Source organism: Micromys minutus (assembly GCF_963924665.1).
Source record: "Micromys minutus genome assembly, chromosome: 1".
In the NCBI taxonomy this organism is placed as follows: domain Eukaryota; kingdom Metazoa; phylum Chordata; class Mammalia; order Rodentia; family Muridae; genus Micromys; species Micromys minutus.
Window position 1 is genome coordinate 197,463,338 of NC_137969.1, and position 27,633 is coordinate 197,490,970.

The 27,633-nt window shown below is 40.3% G+C and overlaps 1 protein-coding gene across 1 annotated transcript; it reads right to left on the bottom strand.

Annotated features, from left to right (window-relative positions):
* Positions 1–13,375: 13,375 nt before the first annotated feature.
* Positions 13,376–20,864, bottom strand: DTD2 (D-aminoacyl-tRNA deacylase 2). The gene is made up of 3 exons (XM_080920210.1): positions 20,746–20,864; positions 19,383–19,452; positions 13,376–14,622 (listed from the first exon to the last, which is right to left on the bottom strand). The coding sequence occupies exons 1-3, from the start codon at positions 20,854–20,856 to the stop codon at positions 14,297–14,299; spliced, it is 507 nt and encodes a 168-aa protein (XP_080776336.1). The 5' UTR covers positions 20,857–20,864; the 3' UTR covers positions 13,376–14,296.
* Between the last annotated feature and the right edge of the window lie 6,769 nt (positions 20,865–27,633).

The following is a 27,633-nucleotide window of genomic DNA, read 5'->3' on the forward strand; positions in this document are numbered from 1 at the left end:
AAAGGGCAACATCAAGATGTTATCCTCTATTGACTCTCTCTCTCTCTCTCTCTCTCTCTCTCTCTCTCTCTCTCTCTCTCTCTCTCTCTGTCTCTCTCTGTCTCTCTCTCTCTCTCTCTCTCTCTCTCTCTCTCTCTCTCTCTCTCTCTCTCTCTCCTTGAGACAGGGTTTTCCTATATAATCTTGGCTGTCCTGGAACTCGCAATAGACCAAGCTGGCCTTGAACTCATAACCCCAAGTGAAGGAATTAGTGGCATGCTCCATCACTGCTGCTGGGTACCTCTCTATCTTATTTTTAAGGTGGGGTCTACCATTGAACCTGGAGCTCATCTTTGGGTTATCTGACAGCTTAGCAAGCCTCATAGACCCACTTGTTTCCGCCCCACTAGTTCTGGGGTTACAATGCTGCATCTTCTGGTCTTTATGTGGGTGCTAGTGATCTGAACTCAGATCCTCATACTTGTACAGCAAGAACTTTACCCAGAGCCAGCCCCTGAAACTGTTCCTAATCATGTCATTTGCTTACAGTCTCCAGTGGGCTCTTACTACCTATTACTCTAAAGCTTGAAATTCCCTTTTCTCCCTTTATGGTCTAAACTTTTGCCCTGAGCAGATGTTGGGCACTGGTTCCGCTCCCAATGCCACAACACCCAGAGAAAGCCTGTCACCCAGGTGCTCTATCATACCCAGGATCACAGATGAGGAGGACACAACATCTGTCCCAATATCCGGAGTAACTGGGTCCCTCAGAATCCAGGGACACAGAAACTCCCTCCTACCCAGTGGCCTGGGTCCCTTCAGGTCTAAACTTTTGCCCTGAGCTGAAGTTGGGTGCTGGTTCTGCACACAATGCCACAATACCCAGAGGAAGTCAGTCACCCAGGTGCTCTAACATACCCAGGACCACAGGATGACAGAGAAAGCTTGACTCCCAGGAGATTGGACACACCCAGGAGTACTGGTGGTCTGACATATGCAATGTTACAGTTGAGGCTACAACATCTTCCCCAACACCCAGAATAACTGGGATCCCACAGTAACCAGAGAAACATAAAACCCTGCCCAGCCAGAGGCATGGGTTTCTTCCAGCTTGTATCTGTGCCTGGAACAAACTCAGGGCTCTGTCACCATCCCCACTCATGCAACACCTAAAGAAAGCTTGACTCCTAGGAGCTCTGACATAATAGGACCTCAGGAGCTTGGTCACACGAGGACTTCAGAATCTCAGAGGCAGCTTGACTCCCAGGAGCTCTGACACAGGTTCACAGGATCCCAGGATCACAGGATTACAGAATCACAGGGTCACAGAGACGCCTGTACTCTGAGGAGTTCTGACACAATCAGGATCACAAGAAGGACAGGCTCCAGTCAGAGACAGCTAGGGCAGGTAGCACTATAGACAACCAGATGGTGAGAGGCAAGCACAAGAACATAAGCAACAGATTGCCAAGGCTACTTGGCCTCATCAGAACCCAGGTCTCCCACTACAGCAAGTCCTGGATACCCTATTACACCTGAAAAGCAAGATTCAAATATAAATCATATCTCATAATGATGATAGAGAACTTTAGGACAGACATGAAAAACTCCCTTAAAGAAATATAGGAGAACACCACCAAACAGGTGAAGGAATTGAACAAAACCATTTAGGATCTGAAAATGGAAATAGAAACAAAAAAGAAATCACAAAGGGAGATAACCTGGGTATGGAAAACCTAGGAAAGAGATCAGGAATCATAGAAGAAAGCATCACCAACAGAATACAAGAGAGAGAAGAGAAAATCTCAGGTGTAGAAGATACCATAGAAAACATTGACACCACAGTCAAAAGAATGCAAAATGCAAAAAGCAAAAAGGTCCTATCTCCAAACACCCAGGAAAGACAGGACACAATGAAAATACCAAACCTAAGAGCACAATTCCCAACTTAAAGGGCCAGTAAATATTTTCAACAAAATTATAGAAGAAAACTTCCCAACTTAAAGGCCCAGTAAGTATTTTTCAACAAAAATTATAGAAGAAAACTTTCCTAACATAAAGAGATGCCCATGAACATACAAGAAGTCTACAGAACTCCAAATAGACTGGACTAGAAAAGAAAATCCTCCCATCACATAATAGTAAAAACAACAAATGTAGAAAACAAAGAAAGAATAATAAAAGCAGTAAGGGGAAAAGTCAAGTAACATATAAAGGTAGACCTATAAGAATTATACTAGACTTCTCAATAGAGACCTTGAAAGCTAAAAGACACTGGACAGATGTCATTCAGACCCTAAGAGAACACAAATGCCAGTCCAGGCTAATAAATATATCGAGCAAAACTCTCAATTACCATAGATGATAAAACCAAGATAGTCCATGACAAAACCAAATTTACACAATATCTGTTCATAAATCCAGCCCTACAAAGGATAATAAATGGAAAACTTCAGTATAAGGAGGGAATCTACACATAAGGAGGGAAAACTGCACAGCATAAGGAGGGAAAGCTAGAAAGTAATCTTCTCTTCAAGAAACCTAAAAGAGGACAGACACACAAACATAATTCTACCTTTCACAACAAAAATAACAGAAAAAAATCACTATTGCTTAATATCTCTCAATATCAATGGACTCAATTTCCCAATAAAAAGAAATAGACTAATGGACTGGATAAATAAACAGGACCCAGAATTTTGCTACATACAGGAAACTAATCTCAGAGACAAAGACAGGTACTACCTCAGAGTAAAAGACTGGAAAAAAATTTTTAAAGCAAACGACCCCAAGAAAAAAGATGGAGTAGTCATTCTAATATCAAATAAAACCGACTTTCAACCAAAAGTTAGCATCTAAGAAAGTGCTTGACATCCCTACTCACCAGGGAAATGCAAATCAAAACAACCCTGAGATTCTACCTCACACCAGTCAGAATGGCTAAGATCAAAAACTCAGATGACAGCAGATGCTGGTGAGGATGGGGAGAAAGAAAAATACTTCTCCACTGTTGGTGGGGTTGTAAACTGGTACTGGAAATCAGTCTGGCGGTTCCTCAAAAAATTGGACATAGTACTACCTGAAGACCTAGTTATTCTACTTCTGGGCATATACCCCAGAGATGCTCCAACATACAGTAAGGATACATGCACCACCATGTTCATAGCAGCCTTATTTATAATAGCCAGAAGCTGGAAAGAACCCAGATGTCCTTCAGTAGAGGAATGGATACAAAAATTGTGGTACATTTACACAATGGAGTACTACTCAGCTATCAGAAACAATGACTTAACGAAATTCTTAAGAAAATGGATGCATCTAGAGAATATCATCCTGAGTGAGGTAACCCAGTCACAAAAGAACAGACATAATATGTAGTCACTGATAATTGGACACTAGCCCCAGAAAGCTCAGAACACCCCAGAATCAACTCACAGGCCATATGAAGCTCAAGAAAAACAAAGGCAAAAAATTAAAGACTCAGTCCTTCTTAGGAAAAAATATAAGTGTATAGCACCCTCTCAGAGTGTGGTACACCTGGATATTAAATCATTAATAATCCAAGAGCTAAAAATATAGCCTTGCGGCAATTTTTGGTATTCAAAAATCATTATGTTTGATCTATACACACCAAGAAAACTCTGAATGTTTCCATGTTGCATTCTGTTCTACATGTACTTTAAGCATATGGAAACTAGTAAGATTTCAATGCATATTATCAAACCTCTAAAAGAATTAAGTACTGACAAAAATATATTCATATAGTGTTATGCCAAAATGACTTTAAAAATCTGTACATGTATCTCTCTTTTTTGAAAATAAAGTTGTAAGAGAAAAAAAAAGAGAAAAGGGAGACATAGCAACAGAAATTGAGGAAATTCTAAGAATTATCAGATCCTACTACAAAAGCCTATACTCAACAAAACTTGAAAATCTGGATGGAATGAACAATTTTCTAGACAGATACCAGACACCAAAGTTAAATGAGAATCAGATAAACCATCTAAACAGTCCCATAACCCCTAAAGAAATAGAAGCAGTCATCGAAAACCTCTTAACCAGAAAAGAAAAAAGAAAAAAAGTCCAGGATCAGATTGGTTAGTGCAGAATTCTATTAAACTTTCAAAGAAGACCTAATACCAATACTCTTCAAACTATTCCACAAATAGAAAGAGAAAGAACACTACCCAATTTGTTCTTTGAAGTCACAATTACGCTTATACCTACACCACACAAAGACCCAACAAAGAAAGAAAACTTCAGACCAATTTCCCTCATGAACACCGATACAAAAACACTCAATAATATTTTTGCAAACTGAATCCAAGAATACATCAAAATGACCATTCACCATGATGAAGTAGGCTTCATCCCAGGGATGCAGGGATTGTTCAATATACAGAAATCCATCAACATAATCCATCATATAAGCAAACTCAAAGGAAAAAAAATCATCTCATTAGATATTGAGAAAGTGTGGAGAAAGAAAAACACTTCTCCACTGTTGGTGGGGTTGTAAACTGGTACAACTACTCTGGAAATCAGTCTGGCGATTCCTCAGAAAATTGGACATAGTACTACCTGAAGACCCAGTTATTCCACTTCTGGGCATATACCCCAGAGAAGCTCCAACATACAACAAAGACACATGCACCACAATGTTCATAGCAGCTCTATTTATAATAGCCAGAAGCTGGAGAAACACTTCTCCATTCTTGGCAGGATTGCAAGCTGGTATGACCACTCTGGAAATCAGTTTGGAGGTTTCTCAGAAAATTGGACATAGTACTACCTGGGGACCCAGCCGTACTATTCCAGGGCATATACCCAAAAGATGATCCAACATATAACAAGGACACATGCTCTACTATATTCATAACAGCCTTATTTATAATAGCCTGAATGTCTATTCATCTGAAGAACCCAGATGTCCTTCAACAGAGGAATGGATTCAGAAAATTTGATACATTTACACAATAGAGTACTACTTAGCTATTAAAAACAATGACTTTATGAAATTCTTAGGCCAATGGATGGAACTAGAAAATATGATCATGAGTGAGGTAACCCAATCACAAAGGAACTCACATTCATTGGTAAATGAATATTATCCCAAAAGCTTGGATTATGCAAGATACAACACACAGACTACATGCAGCTCAAGAATTTAGAAGACCAAAGGTGGATATTTCAGTCCTTCTTAAAAGGAGGAACAAAATATCCACAGGAAGAAGTACAGCAACAGAGTGTAGATCAGAGACTGAATACCATCCAAAGACCATCCAGAGACTGTTTCACCCAGAGATCCATCCCATATACAGTCACCAAACCCAGACAATATTGTGGATGCCAGGAAGTACATGCTGACAGGTGCCTCATATAGCTGTCTCCTGAGAGGCTCTGCGAGAGCCTGAGAAATACAGTCAGATGCTCTCACCAACCATTGGAATGAGAACGGGGACTCCAATGGAGGAGTTAGAAAAAGGACTGATGGAGCTGAAGGGGTTTACAACACCATAGAAAGAACAGCATTACCAACCAACCAGACCCCCCAGAGCTCCCAAAACTAAACCACCTACCAAAGAGTACATGTGGTGGGACCCATGGATCCAGCTGCATATGTAGGGAAGAAAAAAAAAGGAAAGGAGAGGTCCCTGGCCCTGTAAATCTCAATCCCCCAGTGTAGGGGAATGCCAGCGCAGGGATGTGGGAAGGAGTGTGTGAGTAGTGGAACACTCTCAAAGAGGCAGGGAGATGGGGGATAAGATAGGAGGATTCCAGAGTGGAAACAGGGAAAGCGGGTAACATTTGAAATGTAAGTAAAATAATGATGATGATGATGATGATGATAATAATAATAAATTCTTTTCATCCCTAGTGCTGATAAAAGACCTTTTCATTCTTCAAATGAATCTGTTTGGCTAGACTGTCATGACTTTAAATGTTTTATCATACTGTATGTATTTGTGTGTGTACTCATGCTATACATACAGCACATATGTGGAGGACAGAGGGCAACTCTGTCAAGCTGTTTCTTTCCTTCCACCTTTATGTGGGTCATAGGAATCAAACTCAGGTTACCAGGCTCCTGTAGCAAATGCCTTTCCCTACTGAGCCACCTTGCTGGACTGTATACCTTTTTACCTTTATAAAACATACTTATTTATCACCAAAGTGAGGAATATTTTGTCCTTTTGCATTCCATAGACAGCCTTGCTGAGACATCACTGATACTATCCTGTAAATGTTTGTGTCTACCTAATAGAAGAAAGTCCCATAGTGAAGAATCACGTCTGACACCATTTCACACAGCCCTCAGCCCTTTTGCTCACTGGTAGATCTAGAACTGTGACTACAATAGAAAAGAAACTGTTCATGATGTAGTATTAAGCTACAGCTAGAAGAACAGTTTCAAAGACAAATTCACATGGTAGAAAGGGATAAAAGCCCCGAGGACATTATCTGATCATAATTAGACACTGAGGGAATTAAGCTTTAAAGATGATCATATTTTTTCACAAAGAAGCTTATATTAGGACTTCAAAGTAAATCAAGATTGCCAGAAAGAGGAAATGAGCCATAGTCTGTCAATAAATAGAACAGAAGTCAAATAAATAGAACTTCAAGTCTAAGCCCAAAAGTTACATTTTAGTAGTATTGTCAGACACATTCTTAAAAAAAAACTTTCCCAAAACAACAACAAACAAACAAACAAACAACAAAAACAAAACAAAAAGCCCCAAAGAACCAAAAACACCCCACAAAATCCACAACCTCCCATCAAAAAACCCCCAACTTTACAATTTGAGAACCATGCCTGTAGTTATAAAATTGTGAAGTTGGTTTCTGAAAAATCTAGTAAAGGGTAGACACAGCACCAGTACCATGCCTGTGACACCAGGTTACTGGGACATGTGGGGGCTGCCTCACCCCACTCCTGGAATATAGTCTCTAGCCACAGAGGAGGGGGGTGCTCCTAACAGTGACAGAAGCCAGTGACTTGAACCTTTCCAATCTGCCCTACTTAACTGATGGGTCACATAAGGTCACCCAGAACGTTGCTGTCCTGTTCTGTGGCTAGCAAGCACAACATTTGGGGAATCCAGGCATGGACATTTGCAGTCATCTAGTCAGACTGCTCTTCTCAGTTCCTGGGAAGCAGCCATGTTATTTTAGTGACATCACCTCTGTGGATTTTCTTGCTTATGATGTATTTGACCTGTACTTAAACCTAAGCACCCCACCTTTATTTGAGCTAGGGTCTTACTACGTAACCATGGCTTGCCTGTAACTCTGTAGACCAGGCTGACCTTGAACTCAGAGATGTGCATGTCTCTCCCTCCCAAGTGCTGAGACTAAAGGCGTGCAGCACCTTGTCCTGCTCTAGGAATCCGTTCTTGTATTATCCAGGGCTTTAGGATACAGACTGACTTCCTTTTGTCACCTCCACTTTTCTGACCCTTTCCTGACTTCACATTGTTATGGACCCCTCTTCTCTCACCAAATCCCTGTCTACACAGGCCCTTTGAAGTCTAGGCTCCTAGTGTCCATCAGCAAAACTTCTTTCTGACATAACCAACCCCCTGCTCCAGCACCATGACCAACCCCCTGCTCCAGCACCATGACCAACCCCCTGCCCCAGCACCATGACCAACCCCCTGTTCCAGCACCCATCTGAAGACCTTGCCAATCAGTGACTGTGTGGCTTTCAAGGGTCCAGTTGGGACCTTCCCCTTGGGGCTTAGTCTTTCACTTAGACCTTAGGTGCCTAGTGCTGTCCTCCCAACTGCCTTCCCCGGGCCTGTCCCCCACCCCAAGCCTGAGACACACGTGCTCTGGCTATTGTACTCACCAGTGTTTATTGCTAGCTGGAAGAACTACTTGGAGATTCCACTTCCCAGGCATTCTGTTAGGATAGGCAGAGGTTTGGTGCTTCCTGGTCCCCTCAGACACTCACACCAGGCAGCCACAGGAAGATCTGTAGAGCTCAAAAGGAGACTTTAGGGGCCTCACATCTCTCCTCCACTCTGGCATTACTGAGGCTTGTCATGCAAGTGTCAAGGGTGAGGACTCAGTCTGGTAGACTCCCTACAAGAGCCATTGTCCTCTATCTTCTAGTTATGCAGCTGGGTCATATCCAGATGTCTCCAGGCTCCTGTATACTTGGTTTCTGATGCTCTCAAGGTATCTTGTCCTCATCTGTCCTGAGGACCTTCTTTCTTAGGGAATCCCCTCTCTCCTGGATCCCCTGTGAAACCAATTGTTTCATGCTTTCATAGTTCAAAATAAAACAAAACAGAAAAAAAAAAAACAGTTAAGAGTAAAGCCATGTGGTTGCGGTGATGCATGCCTTTATTAATCACCTCACGCGAGAGACAGGGGGAGAAGTATAATTGTGAATCTACAGAGTGAGCCGTAGTGAGACAAAAATGATGATATTTATGTTAGCTTTTGCTGCTTGTGTTGCAGACCCCAGAAATGCTTTATTCTGAGATTAGATGGGTGTGTGCTAATAAAGCTTGCTGCATCAAATTCATTATTTGTAAATGTAATCCACATACTTCCACTTCATAGTTTATTTTACAAAAGACTCAAGTATATGTCTCCGCACATGGTTAACTTCTGTGTTTTAAGGACGTTTGTTTTTGAACACCTTTTTATAGACAAAGCTTCCATACAAATAGTTGTACTATACAAGGAAGACACTAGAGTGAGCCTTGAGAACGCACACACACCTCTTGCTTTCACTGGTGTAACACTCTTCTGGAACCGAATAGGATAGGAAAGCAAGGTGCAGCTATCGTAACCTTACTTCTTGGAGCGCTAGTCTTTTTTCCTTCATAACTAAGAAATCCACTGTGAATTAACAATGTAACTGAACCAAAACCGAGAGTATTCTGGTCACTGGTACATGTCCAGCACTGCCTCTAATAAAGCTTACTGGGAACCAGGACATGGTAGCGAGGCAATTACTGTGGCAGAGCTGCAGGAGATAGAATACTTAGACTTCATGCTGTTTGCCCACCATTGTTCCGTCTCTGTGTTATTACACTCTCACAGTCCAGAGATAAAAGGTACTCAATCTCATAGCACATCACAGGCTTCAGGAATGGTAGGCTTATAACATGAAGGATGGCAGAAAGGGAGACTCCTGTGGGGATGGAAGAGATTGCCTGAAGCCACAGAGCACATGATGATGGATTTAGCAAAGAGGGCAATCAAGTGAGGGTGTAACCTGAAAAATGATGCTAGGCTCACCCCAAAGCTCTGAGGAGTCAAGTTACAAAAGACCAGGGCACATGAGATAGTTCAATGGGTGAAAGCCCTTACTGCCAGGCCTGGCTACTGGAGTTTAATCCCTGAGACCTACATAATGGAAGGAAAGAACCAATCCCTGGTAAGATGTCCTCTGACCTCCACACTGCCTTTGTAATGTGAATCTCCCCACCATAAATAATTGTAAGAAACCAAAACAAAGTCCCTTGATACCATCCTTAGAAGTCTGGATTTGATTCTGAGTGATGGGTCTGGAATTCTGATGCTTGCAAGAGTCACTGGGCAGGAAGACTGATGATTAGAGAGATTTAGATTCCTAAGATTTTGATTTAGAACTGCATTTTAAGAGATTCCCTTGGTGAGTCTCTGAGATAGTGTCTTCTACAAAAATGTAAGAATCGCTACTTCTGCAAAGACCGAGTGGTGGCTTGAATGAAAATGGCCCCCATAGGTTCATGTTTAGATGTTTGAACTCCAGTTGGTGCAACTGTTTGGGAAGGATCAGGAGGTGTGTCAGCCTTCGAGGCTTCAAAACCTCACGCCATTCTAGTTAGCTCTCTTTCTCATGGTTATAGTCTCAATACGTGAGCTCTCAGCTACTGTTCTAGCACTATGCTTGCCTGCTTTCTGCCATCCTCCCTGCCATGCTGGTCATAGAATAACCCTCTGAAACTCAAAAAAAAAAACTCCCAATAAATCTTTATTTTGTAAGTTATCTTGATCGTGGTGTCTCTTCATAGCAATAGAAAAGTAATCAAGGGCTGGAAAGATGGCTCAGAGGTTAAGACTGCTCTTCAGAGGACCCAGATTCAATTTCAAGCAACCACATGGTGGCTCACAACCATCTATAATGGGGACCCGATGCCCTCTTCTGGTTTCTTTGAAGATGTGACAGTGTACTCATACATAAATAATTCTTAAAGAATTAGCTTTATATAAAAAGTAATTATGATAGATTTCACTTGTATACGTTCTGAAAACTTACAACTTTTAGGTTTACAGGTCTCTCCTCAGACCTTGTATTATTCTTCTTTAGTATTTATAATTGTTTTTCATATTTTATTTATTGATTGATTTTGTTACTAATTTGTGACAATGTCACTGTGTGTGTGTCTGTCTGTGTGTAGGTGGGAGGATAACTTATGTCAGTTGTTTCTTTCCTGCAACATGGGTCCTGGAATCTAACTCAGATTGTTAAGCTTGGAAGCAGAAACCTTTACCCCCTGAGCCATCTTGCTGGCCTCTTGCTTATATACTGAAAAGTACCTTTGCTCAACAGTGTTTGTTGTTTCTTTACCTCTCTGCTATCTCCAGAGTTTTTGGCCTCTTGGACTTTGCTCTTTCTTTGCAAGTTATTTCCCGAGGTTCTAACTTATGAATTAATCTACATTAATGATGCGTTGGCTCCACAGTGACAGAATAAGTTACCAAATATCAATGTCAAATAATACAGGATTCTATACCACTTGTCTTGGAGAATAACAACCACATTGTTATCGCAAGAGAGTAATTTCATGTTAGAAATTTACTCTTGGTGGTCAGAGCTCACTACAGTTGGCTGACTGTATTGGAAGCCTTGATTCCAACCTTTAGTGTGTAGACTTTGCCCTGAAGATAAAGAGTTACAACAGTTTCTAAACACTGCAGTACTTTAGATAAAGACATGTTCTAGAAATACAGCCTTGAAGACAGCTTGCCAAGAAGGTAGGTGCCATCAAAATGAACACGTATTTAAAGTCTATCAAGGTGCTTATTCAGGATGAAAAGAAAAAATTTCTAGTAACTCTTCCCCTTCAGAAACTACTCTTATTTTAATAAACTAAATAACTACAATCTTAGGGCTGCAGAGGTGGCTCACTGGTTAAGAACCCTGGCTCCTTCTAAAGGACTTGGGTTCAGTTCCCAAGTCACCTACATGGTGGCTAACAGCCTGCTAATGATTGTAACTCTTTCTTGAGTTACAATCATTAGTTACATGTGGCATACAGACATACTGCAGGTAAAACATCCATACACATTTTAAAAATTCCATAAATAAATAAATAACATTTATATGCTGGACTTGCTTGAGGATTCTTTTTATGGGGTTCAAGAGGAGGAAGTTAGGATTATTCCCCTAAGTTAAGGGGAGCAATCTGGGTGGTTTCTACTTTGACTTGACAGGCCATGCATTTATTTTTCCTACTGTGCCTGTCTCTTTCAATAAAGTATAGGGTTTTAATCATCTGTATGCTCAATTATGTTAGGCAGAAGTTGGTAAATAGTGGAATCTCTTTAAAAGTTTACTACAGAACAGTTTTGACTCACTGGACATGCACCCACAATTAACTCAGGGTAGACTCTATTCTTCCTATTATGATACTTTGAAGATACTGTGGACAAGAAACCATCTCAATTTACTAGGGGTTGGAGAAAACTAATGTTATTGTCCAGATATGGGAGTATGTCAGCTTGATGCATGTGGCAGTTTGAAGACATTCTGGGGTTGCTACAAGTTGTTTGGAAAGGGTGTGTGACCACAGTATGTGCAGGTGAAGAAACTAGGCTATAACATGCTTTTCAAGAAGGTGGGTGTGCATGATCCAAACCAAATGAGGTCCCAAGTTAAACCATTTCCAGTGCTTACCTGATTCAATTCATAAATACACTGCAGTTCTAGTGAGTGGTTTTTCTTTGTAAGTAAATCATATATAAGCTTCTCTGCAATGTTGGTCACTGAGAGTAAAAAATCTGACACTTTCTCTTGTAACAGCAGTGATGTTGCTATTCTTCAAGACAAGTGGCATAGAATGCTGTAGTATTTGATATTGATATTCAGTAATGTTTATTCCTTTACTATAGTACCAACAAATCATTATCAGCACAGATATTATTCATAAATGGCATGTTTTTTTTTTTTTTTGTCTTTCTGGTGAAATATCCTTCAGTAAAGTTGTCAGTCGCAGTGGGGGGAGGCTGGAATGAGAGACCTAACAGGGACCAGCAGAACAAAGGAAATTCCAACATTTGTAGACTTTAGAGAGAAGGGGTCTCTGACCTTAGAGAATAGGGGTCCCTGAGTTTAGCAGACTTATGAAAGTGCCTGTAATATTGGGAGCTAATACTACTGTCCCACCCCCACCTAAGGGCTGCTGCATGCTTACGTTTATCAGCTTAGGGAAAATACTGCACAGGGCCTGAGGTATCGTATGGCTCATCCTCCTTTTGTGTAGCATCTGTGATAGCAGGATTTCTGTTATAATGTGAAGCAATGAAGGAATGATAAAGGTGTGATTCATTCTGCTTTTTTTTTAAGATTAAAAAAAAAAAAAAAAAAAAAAAAAAGATGTGTGTGGTAAAGTCCCGGAGCTAGAGCAACAGGATGTTGACAATTCCCTGATGTGGATGCAGAGAGCTGAGTGCTGGCCGTTTAAGAGTAATACATGCTCTGAACTATTGACCCACCTCTCTAGTTCCCTCATTTTACTTTATAGGAATGTGTTCAAAACATCAAAACCATATGTTCCACCTTACATATAGTATTTTCTACAAGTGGTTCTCAGTTTCACAACTGAAAGATTAAAGAATACTTCTGGGTGGTGGAGAGATGGCTCAGTGGTTAAGAATAAAGGGTGCTTAAGGCCTCAGTTGGATTCCTAGTACCCACATCACTCACAACCACCTGTAGCTCCAGTTCCAGGGGAGTCTCTAGCCTCCAAGAACCCCTTCACTCATGCGTACATATCCATAGACAGATAGACAGACAGACAGACAGACAGACAGACATACTTCTAATTAAGAATAAAATAAATTGTTAAAAATAGCTAGGAAGTATATTGTTTAAAACATTCTAAAAACCTTAGAAAAACTGAGACCCAAGCATCCAAGTTCGTGGTAATTCTGCTTGTGCCTAATTTAGGAAGTAAACCAATTAGCTGACAAGGAGAGAAGCAGACCCTTCATCCAGGTTGGTTTCAACAAGTCTCACTGTAAGTGTTAGGACAGAGCTTACTGCTGTTCAGATGACTTGCAGAAAATGACTGTCTTCCCACATTAGCGCTATGAAGTAAACGGAGTGAGCATGCTGAAAGCCAAACTGAACTTACTTCAAGTCTACACTTCATTGTTCTTCTCTGCCATCATTCCTAATTAACAACCTTCCCCCACACTGGCAGCGCCACTCCCCACAGTAACTCAGGCGATTTTTCTAAGGAGAATTGCTTGAACTACATCTAGGGCTGTGAGTCAGCATTTTACCTAAGCATAAAATCGGGGCAATTTAAAGGAAGTAATGTAATCTTTTTTGAAAGACATACACATGTCCTTGGAGAAGCTTGAAGAAAAATTGGAGTTTCTAAGCTTATGAATAGTTTATTATGTTTCAACAACTGTATTGTGAATCAATAAAACAAAAGCTAAGGACAATGAGCTCAAGTTATTGATTCTCAAGTTTCAAAATAGAACAGGAGGAAAGCTATAAAAAGGGGACTTCAGGGTGTCCGAGCAACAGGAATCTAAAGCGTCAAAACACAGACTAAGGAAGTCTAAGGCACCAGGAATCCAGCAGCTCCCTCAGACGTCCAATTCTGGTTATCTATTTTTCACTTTAAAAAGTATCTTAAATTTTTAATATTTACTTTTTTGTTTTTTCAAGACCAGGTCTCACATGTAGCTCTGCCTATCCTAGAACTCACAATGTAGACCAGGCTGTCCCCAAACTCAGAGAGATCCTCCAGCCTCTGCCTTTCAAGTGCTGGAATCAAAGACTCATGCACCACTATGCCCAGTATAAATATTTAACTTTTTGTTTTTGGAGACAGAGTTTCTCTGCATAGCCTTGGCTGTCCTAGATCTCAATATATACACCAGGCTGGCCTCCAACTCACAGAAATCTGCTTGCCTCTGCCTCCTGAGCACTGGAATTAAAGGAATACACCACCATGCCGAGGTTGGATCAAGAATTTTCTTAACTAAGTATGTTGCAGATCTGTGCCTTCAAGATGAATGGGGAAAAATACAGTCCAGGTTGTTTTATATAGGAAGCAGTGTGGAACGGAATCTTTCAAAACTCAATGAGGTGTGTGTACGGCCCATTGGTGTCCAGCTTCAACACTTGCCTATTCCCGTACGTGCCATGTGCCACTGCAACCCCCGCTTCTACACACTTGCTGTTGCTGGCCACGGCTTTTTCACACAGACACACAAACTGGGAGTACAGTTCTAAGCCTTCCTCCTTTCCAGAGTTTGAGTGGTACTGCATGTTCCGTCCTTTCACCCTGCCCCCGAGGGTGGCTTGGGGGATGATCAGAATGTCACCAGGCAGCTCCAGGATTGAGACGTGCTTGCCGGTGTCCGTCTCACTCAACTTCACATTTAGCAGCGTACTGACTGCGGGAAGAAAAGAGGCAAAACATTCTGAAGTGAAAAATAAACGTGAGGAAAACCATCAATCTTTCAGTTGGTTATCAAGTTTCATATTTAAAACCTAGTTTTCAAACCCAGTCTGTAGATGCTAATAAGGGCTTCACTGAACAACATAGCCTAAGCACAAAAGAAAAAAAAAAAAAAAAAAAAAAAAAAAAAAAAACAGAAAGTTCTGAATGCTATACAGAAAATACCAAGGTGCTTCAAATATGACCTTGCAGCTAGGCTCACCTATACAAAGTTCATCCCAGAAGGCCTTCATTCAAAGGACTAGCCACACACTGGAACTACAGACGTTGTTGCCCATGGGGACACATGAATGTTTGTCTTCCTGCTCCTTTCATTTCATAGACAAACCCATTGGTTCAATTCCATTATGAATTGATTGTAATATCACAATTTAAGGCAATATAAAAATGGACTAACATTTTGTAAATAAGGCCTACTGGGAAAATGTAAAGGTGAAATTCATTATTGCCGATGAAAAAGTAAACAAAAGACACTGGCAGCTAATATGTCTATATGTTTGTATATATGAGTAAGTATATGTATATGTGTATGTGCATATGTATATGTAAATGGGAGGCTGGAGAGAAGACTTGGATATTAAAAGTACTTACTACTTTTCCAGAGGATTAGGTTCCTAGCATTCACATGACAGTTAACAACTATCTCTGACTCCAGTACCAGAGGATCTAATGCCCTCTTATGGTCTCTACAGACAACATTTGCACGTGGTACACAGACAGGCAAAACAGCCATACACATAAATTCAAATATAATCTTACCTATTTTAATAAACATTATAAGGCTGTTTATCTAAATTACCATAAACATTTATGTGTACTTAGAAACCTAAACTATTTCAACATGAACCATTTCAAAGTATAAACCAAAACGTCTAGATCTACACTTAGTTTCCCACTCCCTCTACAAAGGTAAAAATGAACTCTTCTTATGAAGAAAAGAACAAACAGCAAAGAAATTCTATAACCCTTATAATCTCAGTAGAGCAGGTAAAGGCAGACAGACCTCTGTGAGCTCCAGCCCAGCCACGGCTATATAGACTCTTTTTTTAAAAGGCATACTTTCTAGTTTGGTTGATTTTAGTTACTGCATGTCCTGCAGTAAACATCAGTAAGGACTTGGTATGAATTCCTACTCCACAAATCATGCACTTAATCTGGTAAAAATTTGTTGGTTCCTAACCTATGCTATACGCCCCATTGCTTTTCAGGAACTAATACCTCTCTTTAAACCTTTGTAATTCTCTGTTGTGAACAGGTACCATCAGCCAGCAGCCCCACCGACTAATTTCAGGAGACAGGAAGTTTCCTGAACTCTTCATTCCCACGGAAATCACTATTTAGCTACTCAGGCCTCAGACTCCTAAATTAGCAGTTCTGGATTACTGGCAATAAGCAGTCAATACCATTTTATAAGACTGTCATATACCGCCCTCTACTGGCTGTAACTGAGAACTCACATATGTACATGTAGAAGCGAAGACAGTACAAATAGAAGCAAGGTAAATTGAAATGAGACAATAATTAATAGTGTGGTAGAAACTTAAAGATTCTAAGAGAGGTTATTAGTCAAATACCTCCAACAGCACAGACACGAAATCAAGTCTTGGCAGATCCCTGATGTCAGTGCAATTATACTGAAGATGAACTGAGGAAGATTCTACACATTTTTATTTTAGCTATGATATTCCAGACTTCATGGGTCATACTCCCAATGTACATGAGGCTTAACTAGAAAGCTCTGAACCCATGAGTAAGTATGAGGCAGGCTAGAGAACCACCTCATACTGGCCCACTTATGGAACCGAGTAACATACAAACTAACCTCTCAATAATAAACGGTTATTTTACTTGTACTTCAACCTGCTGAGTGGGATTCTTAGCCATATTCCTTTACTGAGAATGATAAACTTGCTAAACTAGTCATTAAAAGACTTAAGGTAGCGTCCTCTGTGTTTTCATTCACCACAATTTTACACATGTACTTAGAGTGACCTTATAAAGAAAAAGACACAGGTTTAGTCACTAAGAAATAAAATGCAGGTTGGCTTTCATGGGTTTATTTTACCTCATTATGATTAAGACATTAAGATAACGACACAGCTTTACAAAGTCAATCTTTGTTTTTCTTTGAGACAGGGTTTCTCTGTATATCCCTGACTCACTGTATAGACAAGGCTGACCTTGAACTCAGAGATCTGTCTGCTTCTGTCTCTTGAGTGCTGGGATTAAAGGCATGAGCCACCACTTCCAGACTACAAATGACCAAATTTTCTGTAGACAGCAAAGACAAGTAGGTAAAATATTAGCTTAGGAAAACAAGCAGAATGTCTAACACCTCAACATCAGGATCTCACAAATACCCTTTGTAACAGAAGGAGCTTTATTTCACTTCCTTATTCAAAGGCTCCTCATTATCCACTAGATTCAAATGCTAAACTGTTGTTACTAGCTTTCTATCCTGTCATGCAGTCCTTTCTTAGGCACTGTTTTCATAATCTGACAAAGTTGTCAGAAAAGCTTGAAATATACACATACAATTTGACTTTTGGCTAAGGTGTCATCAATGGGTCATCTGCTCATGAGTTTCCCTTTCATTACTCTCCTCTTGGCTAGGTTCATTTCTGTGAGCTCTGACTGTCGTCTACATTGCTTTTCTTTTGTGACACATCTTGCTTTCTTGTTCAGGCTGGTTTCCAATCAAAGGAACAAGGGGTTCCCTCACCTCAGCCTCATAAGTAGCTGGAGCCATAGGTACATGTGACTGTGCTCAGCTTAAATTTCTTATTAATCTAATATGTGCTGTATTTACTCATGAGGAACATGGAAGCCACCTCTAAGCTTAGGAATAGTTCCATTATTTCAGTTTTTTTTTTTCCTGAGCCTAATTTCTGAACCAAATACCACCTTTGAACTATGATGATTCAGACCTTCTGAACCTATGGAGTGTGTTCTATCACACGGATAGAACCTTCTATCACACGGAATGTGCAGGGCCATGGACTGCACACCATACTGGAAAGCTGTAGCAGGTTAGTTACTGTTCTGTGATCCTTGAGCATTTACTGTTTCCTCTATCCTATGGCTTTATGGGTTTACTTTACCTAAGTTTGGGTATTAACACTAAGTTTGGTTCAGGAACTAGGAGAAGTATATTTATATTTTTATACAAAACCTACACAAATGGTTGCTATAAATTCTCCTCTACCAATGTTAGAAGCCTGAATGATCCAGTTTTGATTGGACACACATGCTGTAATACATTGTTCTCTACTGCCCATTAGGGGTGCTCTTATCTGATGGGGAGAGGGAGGGGACCATGGTGGCATGAGAAGAACAGAGGGTAATAGGAAGAAGGTCAGGTTTATGATAAATGTCTATAAAAACCTATCACACACACACACACACACACACACACACACACACACACACAGTGTGATTAAGAAAGCAGTACAACATCTGCTTGGATCTCCACGGCCACTTTACTCTCACAACCTTCCTTCTGTACTGTGGGCACAACTGTACACACAGGGCTTATGTCTCAATTTTCTAAATCAGCCTACGAACCAGTTGCAATGTTGTGACGTTTTAAGAGTTCCATCATATGCACATTCTTCAAAATTTACAATAAGCAATATTATTAATACACTAGCACAACTTCTTGGGTCTGCACAGATGTCAGCAGTTAAGACCTGCTGCTATTCTTCCAGGGAACCTGGGTTCAATTTCCAGTGGCCACAGGGCAGTTCACAACGCTCTGTAACTCCGGTTCCAGGGGATCTTATGCCCTCTTCTGGCCTTTGAGAGCATTAAGCATGTATGTGGTAAACAGACACACATGTAGGCAAAACACCAATACACAATGAAAAAAGAAAAACGGAAAAAAAAAAGAACAAGCCACCCACCCACCCCATGTTCCTTGAGCCAGGCCCGCAATCCAAGCTAACCCAGAGGCTGTAGCATAAAGATCACACATTCAATACCTTTCTGGGATGCAGAAGGAATTGAAGGTCAACTGTGGTCAGGACTTTGATTTAACATTTTTCTTTTAAGTTAAAAAAATTGGGGGCCGGAGAGATGGCTTAGCAGTTAAGAGCACTGACTGCTCTTCCAGAGGTCCTGAGTTCAATTCCCAGCAACCACATGGTGGCTCACAACCATCAGTAATGGGATCTGATGCCCTCTTCTGGTGTGTCTGAGGACAGCTACAGTGTTCTCATATAAATAAATAAATAAACCATTAAAAATAAATTTAAAAATTATTAGCTTACAAAGAATTAGGTCTTATTACAGCATTTTCTTTTTTTATTCGAAGTGCTTCTGTTTAGATGTTAGTTGTTAAAAAGGGCTTAGGACACAGTGTAGTGGTGGAGCACTTTCCCATCATGCTCTAGGCCCTGGCTTCAATGCGTAGCTCTATAGCACTACAGCAAAACAAAATAAAAAAGTAAAAATAAAATATGCTCCTTAGCTAAAGTTCTAGGTCAGGGTAGAACATTTGCTATGTACAAGCCCTAGGTTCAACCTCAAGCCCTTAAAAACAGAACAAAATCCCACTGAAACCAACAGTGTGATTTTGAATATTTTGGTTCATTTGCTCACCAGTAGCTCCTATCTTTGCTCCTTTATTCGTCCTACATCATGAATTTCAGTACATTCTCATGACCCTCTTGCTGAGAGAAGAGATAAAACACATACCCATCTTGGGAAGAAGTTCTGTGTCGGCTCCCTTGAAGAAACACACATAGATCACCAATCCTCTCCGAATCTGTGAGACATCACCACAGGAGTCTCAGATTAGGAAGGGGTCTACAGAGAACCATTTCACAGTGTGTACAAGCACATGGGTTAAAAGCTAAGGGAGAGGAGTAAGAAGAGTCTTCTAAGTAAATTATGAGAAACAAAACAATCTTGGCCAAGTCTTAATCACCACGCTTATTTAAACGATTACAGTACAGTCAAGAGCTGTGAACCACACCTGCACTATTTCTGAGTCAGCAGAGCTTTCAAACAACCTCCCCCACACCCTGCCAGGCCAACAGAAAGGCTGATTTACTCAACATCAAATGGTTCTTGTACCACATGGGGCTATTGAATAAGCAACAGTATTATTGGTGCCTTCTGATGTTACTTTGAAGATTACATTTATGGTAAGTTCTATAGGAAAAGGTTGGTTGTTAGCAGGAATATACACTTACTCATTTAACATGAATATTTACATTGAATATTTGTTTATGTGAATGTTTACATTGAATATTAGTTCCTGAAAGACAGACTACAAGAAAATAAATAAGTGATAAACGACTTCGTTGCTACCACTGAAGAAATCGGTTCTGTTAATTTCCTTGACTCACTTGATTCAGAAGCCACCACAAAGATTAATGATTAATTTAATTAAAATTGAATTAATAAGTGCAAACTACTTAACGGCTCAGGTGTTCGTCAAATACTATATAAAAATAAATGGAAAAGCAGACGCAGTTTATATCATGCTTTAACTTCCAAAGCATTTTGCATGCTTTGTACATGTTCGGGATTCAATTTAACCGTTAGCAGCATTAACATTCAACTATATCTTTCGGGTTTTAATGGTTTTCTGTGTAAACATAGCTCTGCACTCGTATTTTAATTACCTGGAAAAGATTTTAGTTTCTATGTGCACCACTTGTGTGTCTGTGTACAGTGGCAGGTGTCATGTCTAGAGGAGGCCATCAGATCCCATGGAGCTGGAGTTACAGGTGGTTGTGAGCAGCCTCTCATCTGCAGAATAATGCAATCTTAAGTGTCTACTGGAGGTGAATGAAATTCCCTAAAAATTCTGAGAACCCTTCGGTGACGTGGCTTACGCTGTTACCTCAACACTTAATATACTAAGGCAGAAAGATCATCCGCAGGCGGAGGGCTACAGAGAGAACCAGGTGGGCACAGGCCACCACCAGAAGCAAGTCCAAAGAGACAGCTCACTAGGGTGGACGGACGGAAAGGGACAAGCTCTTCCTCCCACGAGAGATGACAGGAAGGCTGGCATGGTTCCGCGGATAGGACCGGGACCGGGAGTTACCTCCACCCACTGCGCCGCGGCGTCTCCATCAGCCGGGCGCACTTGTAGGCGAGCGTGCAGGCACTGCTGTAGGAGGGCTCGAGCCTGTACCTGACGACCAGCATCCGCCATGGCGCGGGTCCGCGCTGCGCATGCTCGGACCGGCTCCTCCCACTGCTCGTGGCTCCACCCTAAGAGGGCGGGACCCTGCCTGGCTCTCGGGAGTCCCGGATGTGGAGTTGACTCGCTGTGAATCCCTAGCCGCAGTCCTCGGAGGGTTTTTGTTAGAGTTCTCCTCCCCACCTCGCCTCTCTTTTTTAACTTAATCGCATCCTCGAATACATTATTTTTAGTTTTGTTTTTGGAGGTAGGGTCTCATAGTGCCAGGGTTGGTCACCATAACCTTGTAGCGAGGCTGATCTTGAACTGCCTCCTTCTCGAATTGCAGGTGTGCCCGCCCACAGCCCCTTCCCCACACCATCGGACTCTTACCTGCTCCCTATCTTTTGAAGAAACGTTTTCGCTTTAGAGAGCTTAGGCTTCCAGATGTTGGAAAAAAATGTAAGTTAGAGTTAAATCCATTCTATGTTACAGATTCTCTGTATGTCTATTATAAACACATAACTAGAATGACATCAATTGATCTCAAAGCAGGAAGAGAAGGAACTAAAACAGGTTTTTAACCTGTGGGTCACCTTTTGGGTTGGGGACAGATGCATCTTTCACAGGGAGCACCTAGGACCATTGGAAAACACTGAGGTTTAAATTTTGATTCCTAACAGTAGCACAATTACAGTCATGAAGTAGCAACAAAATTAATTTTATGGTTGGGGTCACTGCAACCTGAGGAACTGTATCAAAGGGCTGCAGCATTAGGAAGGTTGAGAACCACTGAACTAAAAGTTAGAAATCTCTCAAAATATATCTTGACCACTCAAAGCAGTGCTCTCTCCTACAGTAGAAATGCTACAAGTCATTCTGATTCCATAGCTGTGGAAGGGTGTTTATAAGCTATATGAATGCATTTGTGGGGGAACCAGTTCTTTTTTTATTTTTTAGCTTTTCATTTGTACACATTTTAATTCAAATATAAATACATCACTTTCCTCCCCCAGCCGCCTCCCAAGTCTCTTTTCCAAACTTCATTCATTTTCTCCCACTTACATTAATAATCTTTGTCTTCAATTGTTATAGTTTATGTGTGTACAAATATATAAACACAACCGGTTGAGTCCGGTTTTGTTGTTTGTATGTATATGGTTTCAGAGCTGATCCCTTTGTATTGGGTGATGAATTTGAGGGCTCATTCATAGGAGAGGTAAATTCTCTTTCTGTATAGTCATTAGCTGCCTGAGGATCTTTGTCTAGGGATGGAATCTATTGAGATGTTTTATTGCCTTTGATCAGGCTTCATTTATGCACCCATTTTTATGGGAGACTGTTTCGAGGCAGACATCCTGGTATTCTGACTCTTACAATCTTTCTGCTTTTTCTTCTGAGATGTTCCTTGAGCCATAGAAGCAAGAGCATCTATGATATAGATGTGATGTGACGTAGATGCAGCCATTGAGCCAGCCTTCCCACAATCCTTTGGTCTCCAAATTGTGTCCTTTGCTGTGGAGAGAAGCTTTCATGCTGAGTGGTGATAGTTACACTTACCCATGGATGCAGATGTAAGAATTAGATTTAGAATGTGATTAGAAATTGTGTTTCTCCAGCACAGTTATGGTATGTTGTACATTCTCTTCTAAGACCCATGACCTTACCACCTCCAGGGAATTTGGTTAGGTTCTAGAAGCAGGAATGATTTCCCTCTTGCTGGGTGGGCTTTAAATCCAATTAGACAGCTGTTGGTTACAACTGATTTGGGAGTGACACTTACTGCACCTCCATGGATATCTCACCTTGCTGATTGTTGTTACGGTTCATAGGCTTCACTGCTGGGCTCAACTGTTAATTGCTTCCCTCCTTTGGCAGCTTGCATAGTATTGTCTGGTAGCATGGAAGCTATCCACAGGAAGGAGACGTTAGGGCTAGATACAGCTTGAATAGTTTGGGTCCTGTGTGCTATGTGAAAGGTGTCTTCAGCAATAGAGACTTTCCTTCAGCCTTTGAGAGGTAACCAGGGCAACAGCAATAGTTGTTGTTCTGGAATTCCTTGGACTACTGTGATTTTAATATTGTTCATTTGCCTAAAATTATACCTAATAGGCATAACTGCATCTATATATACATCATATACATGTTTCTGTATTTAATTTCTATCTCTATCTGTCTCTATCTTAATACAAGTTATGCTGCTTGCATTGACAGTGCTCCGCACAAGAACCACAGATCCACAAACCCCTGATTCCTCAGTACCAAGTAGGAGAAATCTCCTTTTGAATGGAGGAGAGCATTTCTTCAGAAAATATCCCTGGGAGGGATGGTCTTATCTCTGAGCATGCTTGCTCACCAGTAACTGAATTTGATACTTACACAGTCCTACAACATTTTCTAATGTACACAATGACACCAAATCCGGTGGTCCATTTTCTTTAAGCACTTATTAAAATGTAAATAAAAGTAAACAGGGTTTGGTTTTCTTTCCCACGAAATCTATTCCGCGAAAGTGCATAGGATTAGCATTCATTTCTCACAGACTTGAGGGGTTTAGCAGGGAAAGAATAGCGTTACCCTGACTGCATTACTCAGGTCATTGATTTGGGCTCAGTTGGCACAATATAATCATGTCTGTTGTTTTGGAAGATGACATCACTGACTGTGTTGCTATCCATACAAAATAGTGTGACTGGAGAAAATAACCCATGCATAATCAGTGGTCCTTTGTACACATGCTGAAGCTGCTTGCTGGCGGGTTATCTTGCAGCCTTTCTAACAAATTTAGTAAAAAGAAAGTGAAAATGTCACATTTTCTCTGACGGCTGCATTACAGGGGCCCCCACATGGGCTGTCCTTTGTGTAGCATTCACAAGTTGACCTGTGCATACCTACACCTGTATGTCACTGTAACTCTTGAGTCTGTATTCTGCTATTCAGATTCCACTTTTACAAATCGAAAAGAATGATGCTACAGAGACCCAAGCCGTGATCCGGAGTAGGTGATGACTTTGGTGTTTTTTCGTATGTAAGTGTTGGAGAGATGAGGAACCATTGCCAACAGGATGTATAGTTCCCAGGGGTCTTTGCACATCAAGGAATAACGGGAAGCCCTTTTCGTGATTATATATAGTGTTTGGTTGTTAGTGGTTGTGTCTCAAAAAATCACCAGTTATTTTTAACTTTGCCATTGGGTGAGACTCTTAGGCTGAGAATGTTAGTAAAACAAACACCTATCCACTTAATCTTTTCTTCTGCCTGCAGAGGGCAGTAATGAGTAGATAGTAAGAAAAGCATTTCCCCCCACCCCCTGTGTTTTATTTTATGAAAACTGTTCCCACAAAGAATTCAGGGAAGTAGGGCATGCTGGCAATAAGATAGAAAAATTTGAATAAAGCAATAAAGAGTGAAGAAAGTTAAATTGCACTAGTAAGTGACACTGGAGTACATTTACTAGTTAGGATGGTAGTTTTTGACTGGAATTCTGATATAGTACATAGGGACACTTTGTTGTTGTTCTTCTTTTTTTTTTTGTTACCACTTTATTTTTTTTAAAAAAGAGTGATACATATACAGATTTTTAAAGGCATTTTGGCATAACATTATATGAATATTTATGTCAGTACTTAATTCTTTTAGAGGTTTCATAGCATGCATTGAACTCCCACTAGTTACCATAAGCAAGAAGTACATGTAGAACAGAACATAACATGGAAACAGATTTCTTGTTGAGTATAGATTAAGCATAATGATCTGTGAATACCAAAAATTGCCACAAGGCTATTATCTTACTTCTTGGATAATTAATGATATGAGATCCAGGTGTACCACAATCTGAGAGGGTGCTATACATTTATTTTTTTTCTAAGAAGGACTGAGACTTTCTTTCTTTCTTTCTTTTTTTTTTTTTTGGCTTTTGTTTTTCTTGAGCTTCATATAGGCTGTGAGTTGTTTCTGGGGTGTTCAGAGTTTTCTGAGGTTAGTATCCAATTATTAGTGACTGCATATTATGTCTATTTTTGGGACTGGGTTACCTCACTCAGGATGATATTGTCTAGATGCATCCATTTTCTTATGAATTTCGTAAGCTAATTCTTTCATTGTTTCTGATAGCTGAATAGTACTCCGTTGTGTAAATATACCAGAATTTTTGTATCCATACATCTACTGAAGGACATCTGGGTTCTTTCCAGTTTCTGGCTACTATAAATAGGGCTGCTATGAACATTGTGGTACATGTGTCTTTATTGTATGTTGGAGCATCTCTAGGGTATATGCCCAGAAGTAGAATAACTTGGGTCTTCAGGTAGTACTATATCCAATTTTCTGAGGAACCGCCAGACTGATTTCCAGGGTGGTGGTACCAGTTTACAACCCCACCAACAGTGAAGGAATGTTCCTCTTTCTCCCCATCCTCACCAGCATTTGCTGTCATCTGAGTTTTTGATCTTAGCCATTCTGACTGGTGTGAGGTGGACTCTCAGGGTTGTTTTGATTTGCATTTCCCTGATGGCTAATGATGTTGACCACTTCCTTAGATGCTTCTCAGCCATTCGATATTCCTCAATTGAGAACTTTTTGTTTAGCTCTGTACCCCATTTTTTAAATAGGATTGTTTGATTCTCTGGTGTCTAACTTCTTGAGTTCTTTGTATACCTTGGATATTAGACTTCTATCAGATATGGGGATGGTTAAGATCTTTTCCCAATCTGTTGCCTGCCGTTTTGTTTTCTTGACAGTGTCCTTAGCCTCACAGAAACTTTGCAATCTCATTAAGTCCTATTTGTTGTTCTTTGACCTAAGAGCATGAGCCATTGCTGTTCTGTTCAGGAAAATTTCCCCTGTGCCTCTGTATTCTAAGGTTTTCTCTACTTTCTCTTCTAATAATTTCAGTGTACCTGGCTTAATGTGAAGATCTTTGATCTACTTGCATTTGAGCTTTGTACAAGGAGATAAGAAAGGGATACTAACCCCAGAAAGCTCTGAACACCCCAGAAACAACTCACAGACTGTGTGAAGTTCAAGAAAAAAAAAAAAAAAGAAAATGAAAAACCATTATGTTTAATCTTTACACACCAAAAAAACTTTGACTAATTCCAGGTTACATCTTGTTTTACATGTACTTTATGCTCATTGTAACTAGTAAGATCTTAATGCACACTATCAAACCTTTAAAAAAACCAAGTACTGACAAAAATGTATTCATATACTTTTATGCAAACATGCTTAAAATCTGTACATTTATCTTTGTTTTTAAAATAAAGTTGTTCAATTAAAAAATAAAACAAATTAAGTGAAAAAATTTTTTAAAATAAAAGCTGAGTGCCAGTTGGACCAACACCATTTGTTGAATAGGCTGTCCCTATTCCATTGAATGTTTACAGCTCCTTTGCCAAAAATCAAGTGACCATATGTGTGAGGGTTCATTTCTGGATCTTTGATTCTATCCCATTGATCCACATGCCTATCTCTGTACCAGTACCATGCTGTTTTAAACACAATTGCCTTGTAATAAAGCTTGAGGTAAGGGATGGTGATTCCCGCAGATGTTTTCTTGTTGTTGAGGATGGGTTTCGCTATTCTAGGTCTTTTGTTATTCCAGATGAAATTGCACATTGCTCTTTCCAACTCTATGAAGAATTGGGTTGGAATTTTGATGGGGATTGCATTGAATCTGTAGATTGCTTTTGATAAGATGGCCATGTTTACAATGTTGATCTTTCCAATCCATGAGCATGGGAGATCTTTCCATCTTCTGAGATCTTCCTTGATTCTTCAGAGATTTGAAGTTCTTGTCATACATGTCCTTCACTTGCTTAGTTAGAGTCACACCTAGGTATTTAATATTGTTTGTGACTATTGTGAAGGGTATTTTTTCCCTAATTTCTTTCTCCTCATGTTTGTCCTTTGAGTAGAGGAGGGCTACTGGCTTGTTTGAGTTAATTTTATATCCAGCCAGTTTGCTGAACTTGTTTATCAGCTGTAAAAGTTCTCTGGTGGAATCTGTGGGGTCATTTAAGTACATTATCATGTCATCTGCAAATAGTGATATTTTTACTTTTCCTTTCCAATTTGAATCCCTTTGATTTCATTTAGCTCTAATTTGATTTTATTTGTCTAATTGCTCCAGCCAGGACTTACAGTACTATGTTGAATTGGTAGGGGGAGAGTGGGCAGCCTTGTTGAGTCCCTGACTTTAGTGGGATTGCTTCAAGTTTCCCAACGTTAAGTTTGATGTTGGCTGTTGGTTTGCTGTATATTGCTTTTATTATGTTTAGGTATGGGCCTCGGATACCTGTTCTTTCCAAGACTTTTAACATGAAGGGGTGTTGAATTTTGTCAAATGCTTTCTCAGCATCTAGTGAGATGACCATGTGGTTTTGTTTTTTTTCCTTGAGTTTGTTTATATGGTGGATTACATTGATGGAATTCTGTATATTAAACCATCCCTGCATCCCAGAGATGAAGCCTACTTGATCATGGTGAATGATCATTTTGTTGTGTTCTTGGGTTCGGTTTGCAAGGATTTTGTTGAGTATTTTTGCATCAATGTTCATAAGTGAGATTGGTCTGAAGTTCTCTTTCCTTGTAGGGTCTTTGTGTGGTTTAGGAATGAGGGTTATTGTGGCCTTGAAAAATGAGTTAGTGTTCCATCTGACTCTATTTTGTGGAATAGTTTGGAGAGTATTGGTATTAGGTCGTCAATAAATGTCTGATAGAATTCTGCACTGAACCCATCTGGACCTGGGCTTTTTTTGGTTGGGAGGCTTTAGATGGCTGCTTCTATTTCTTTAAGTGTTATGGGAGTAT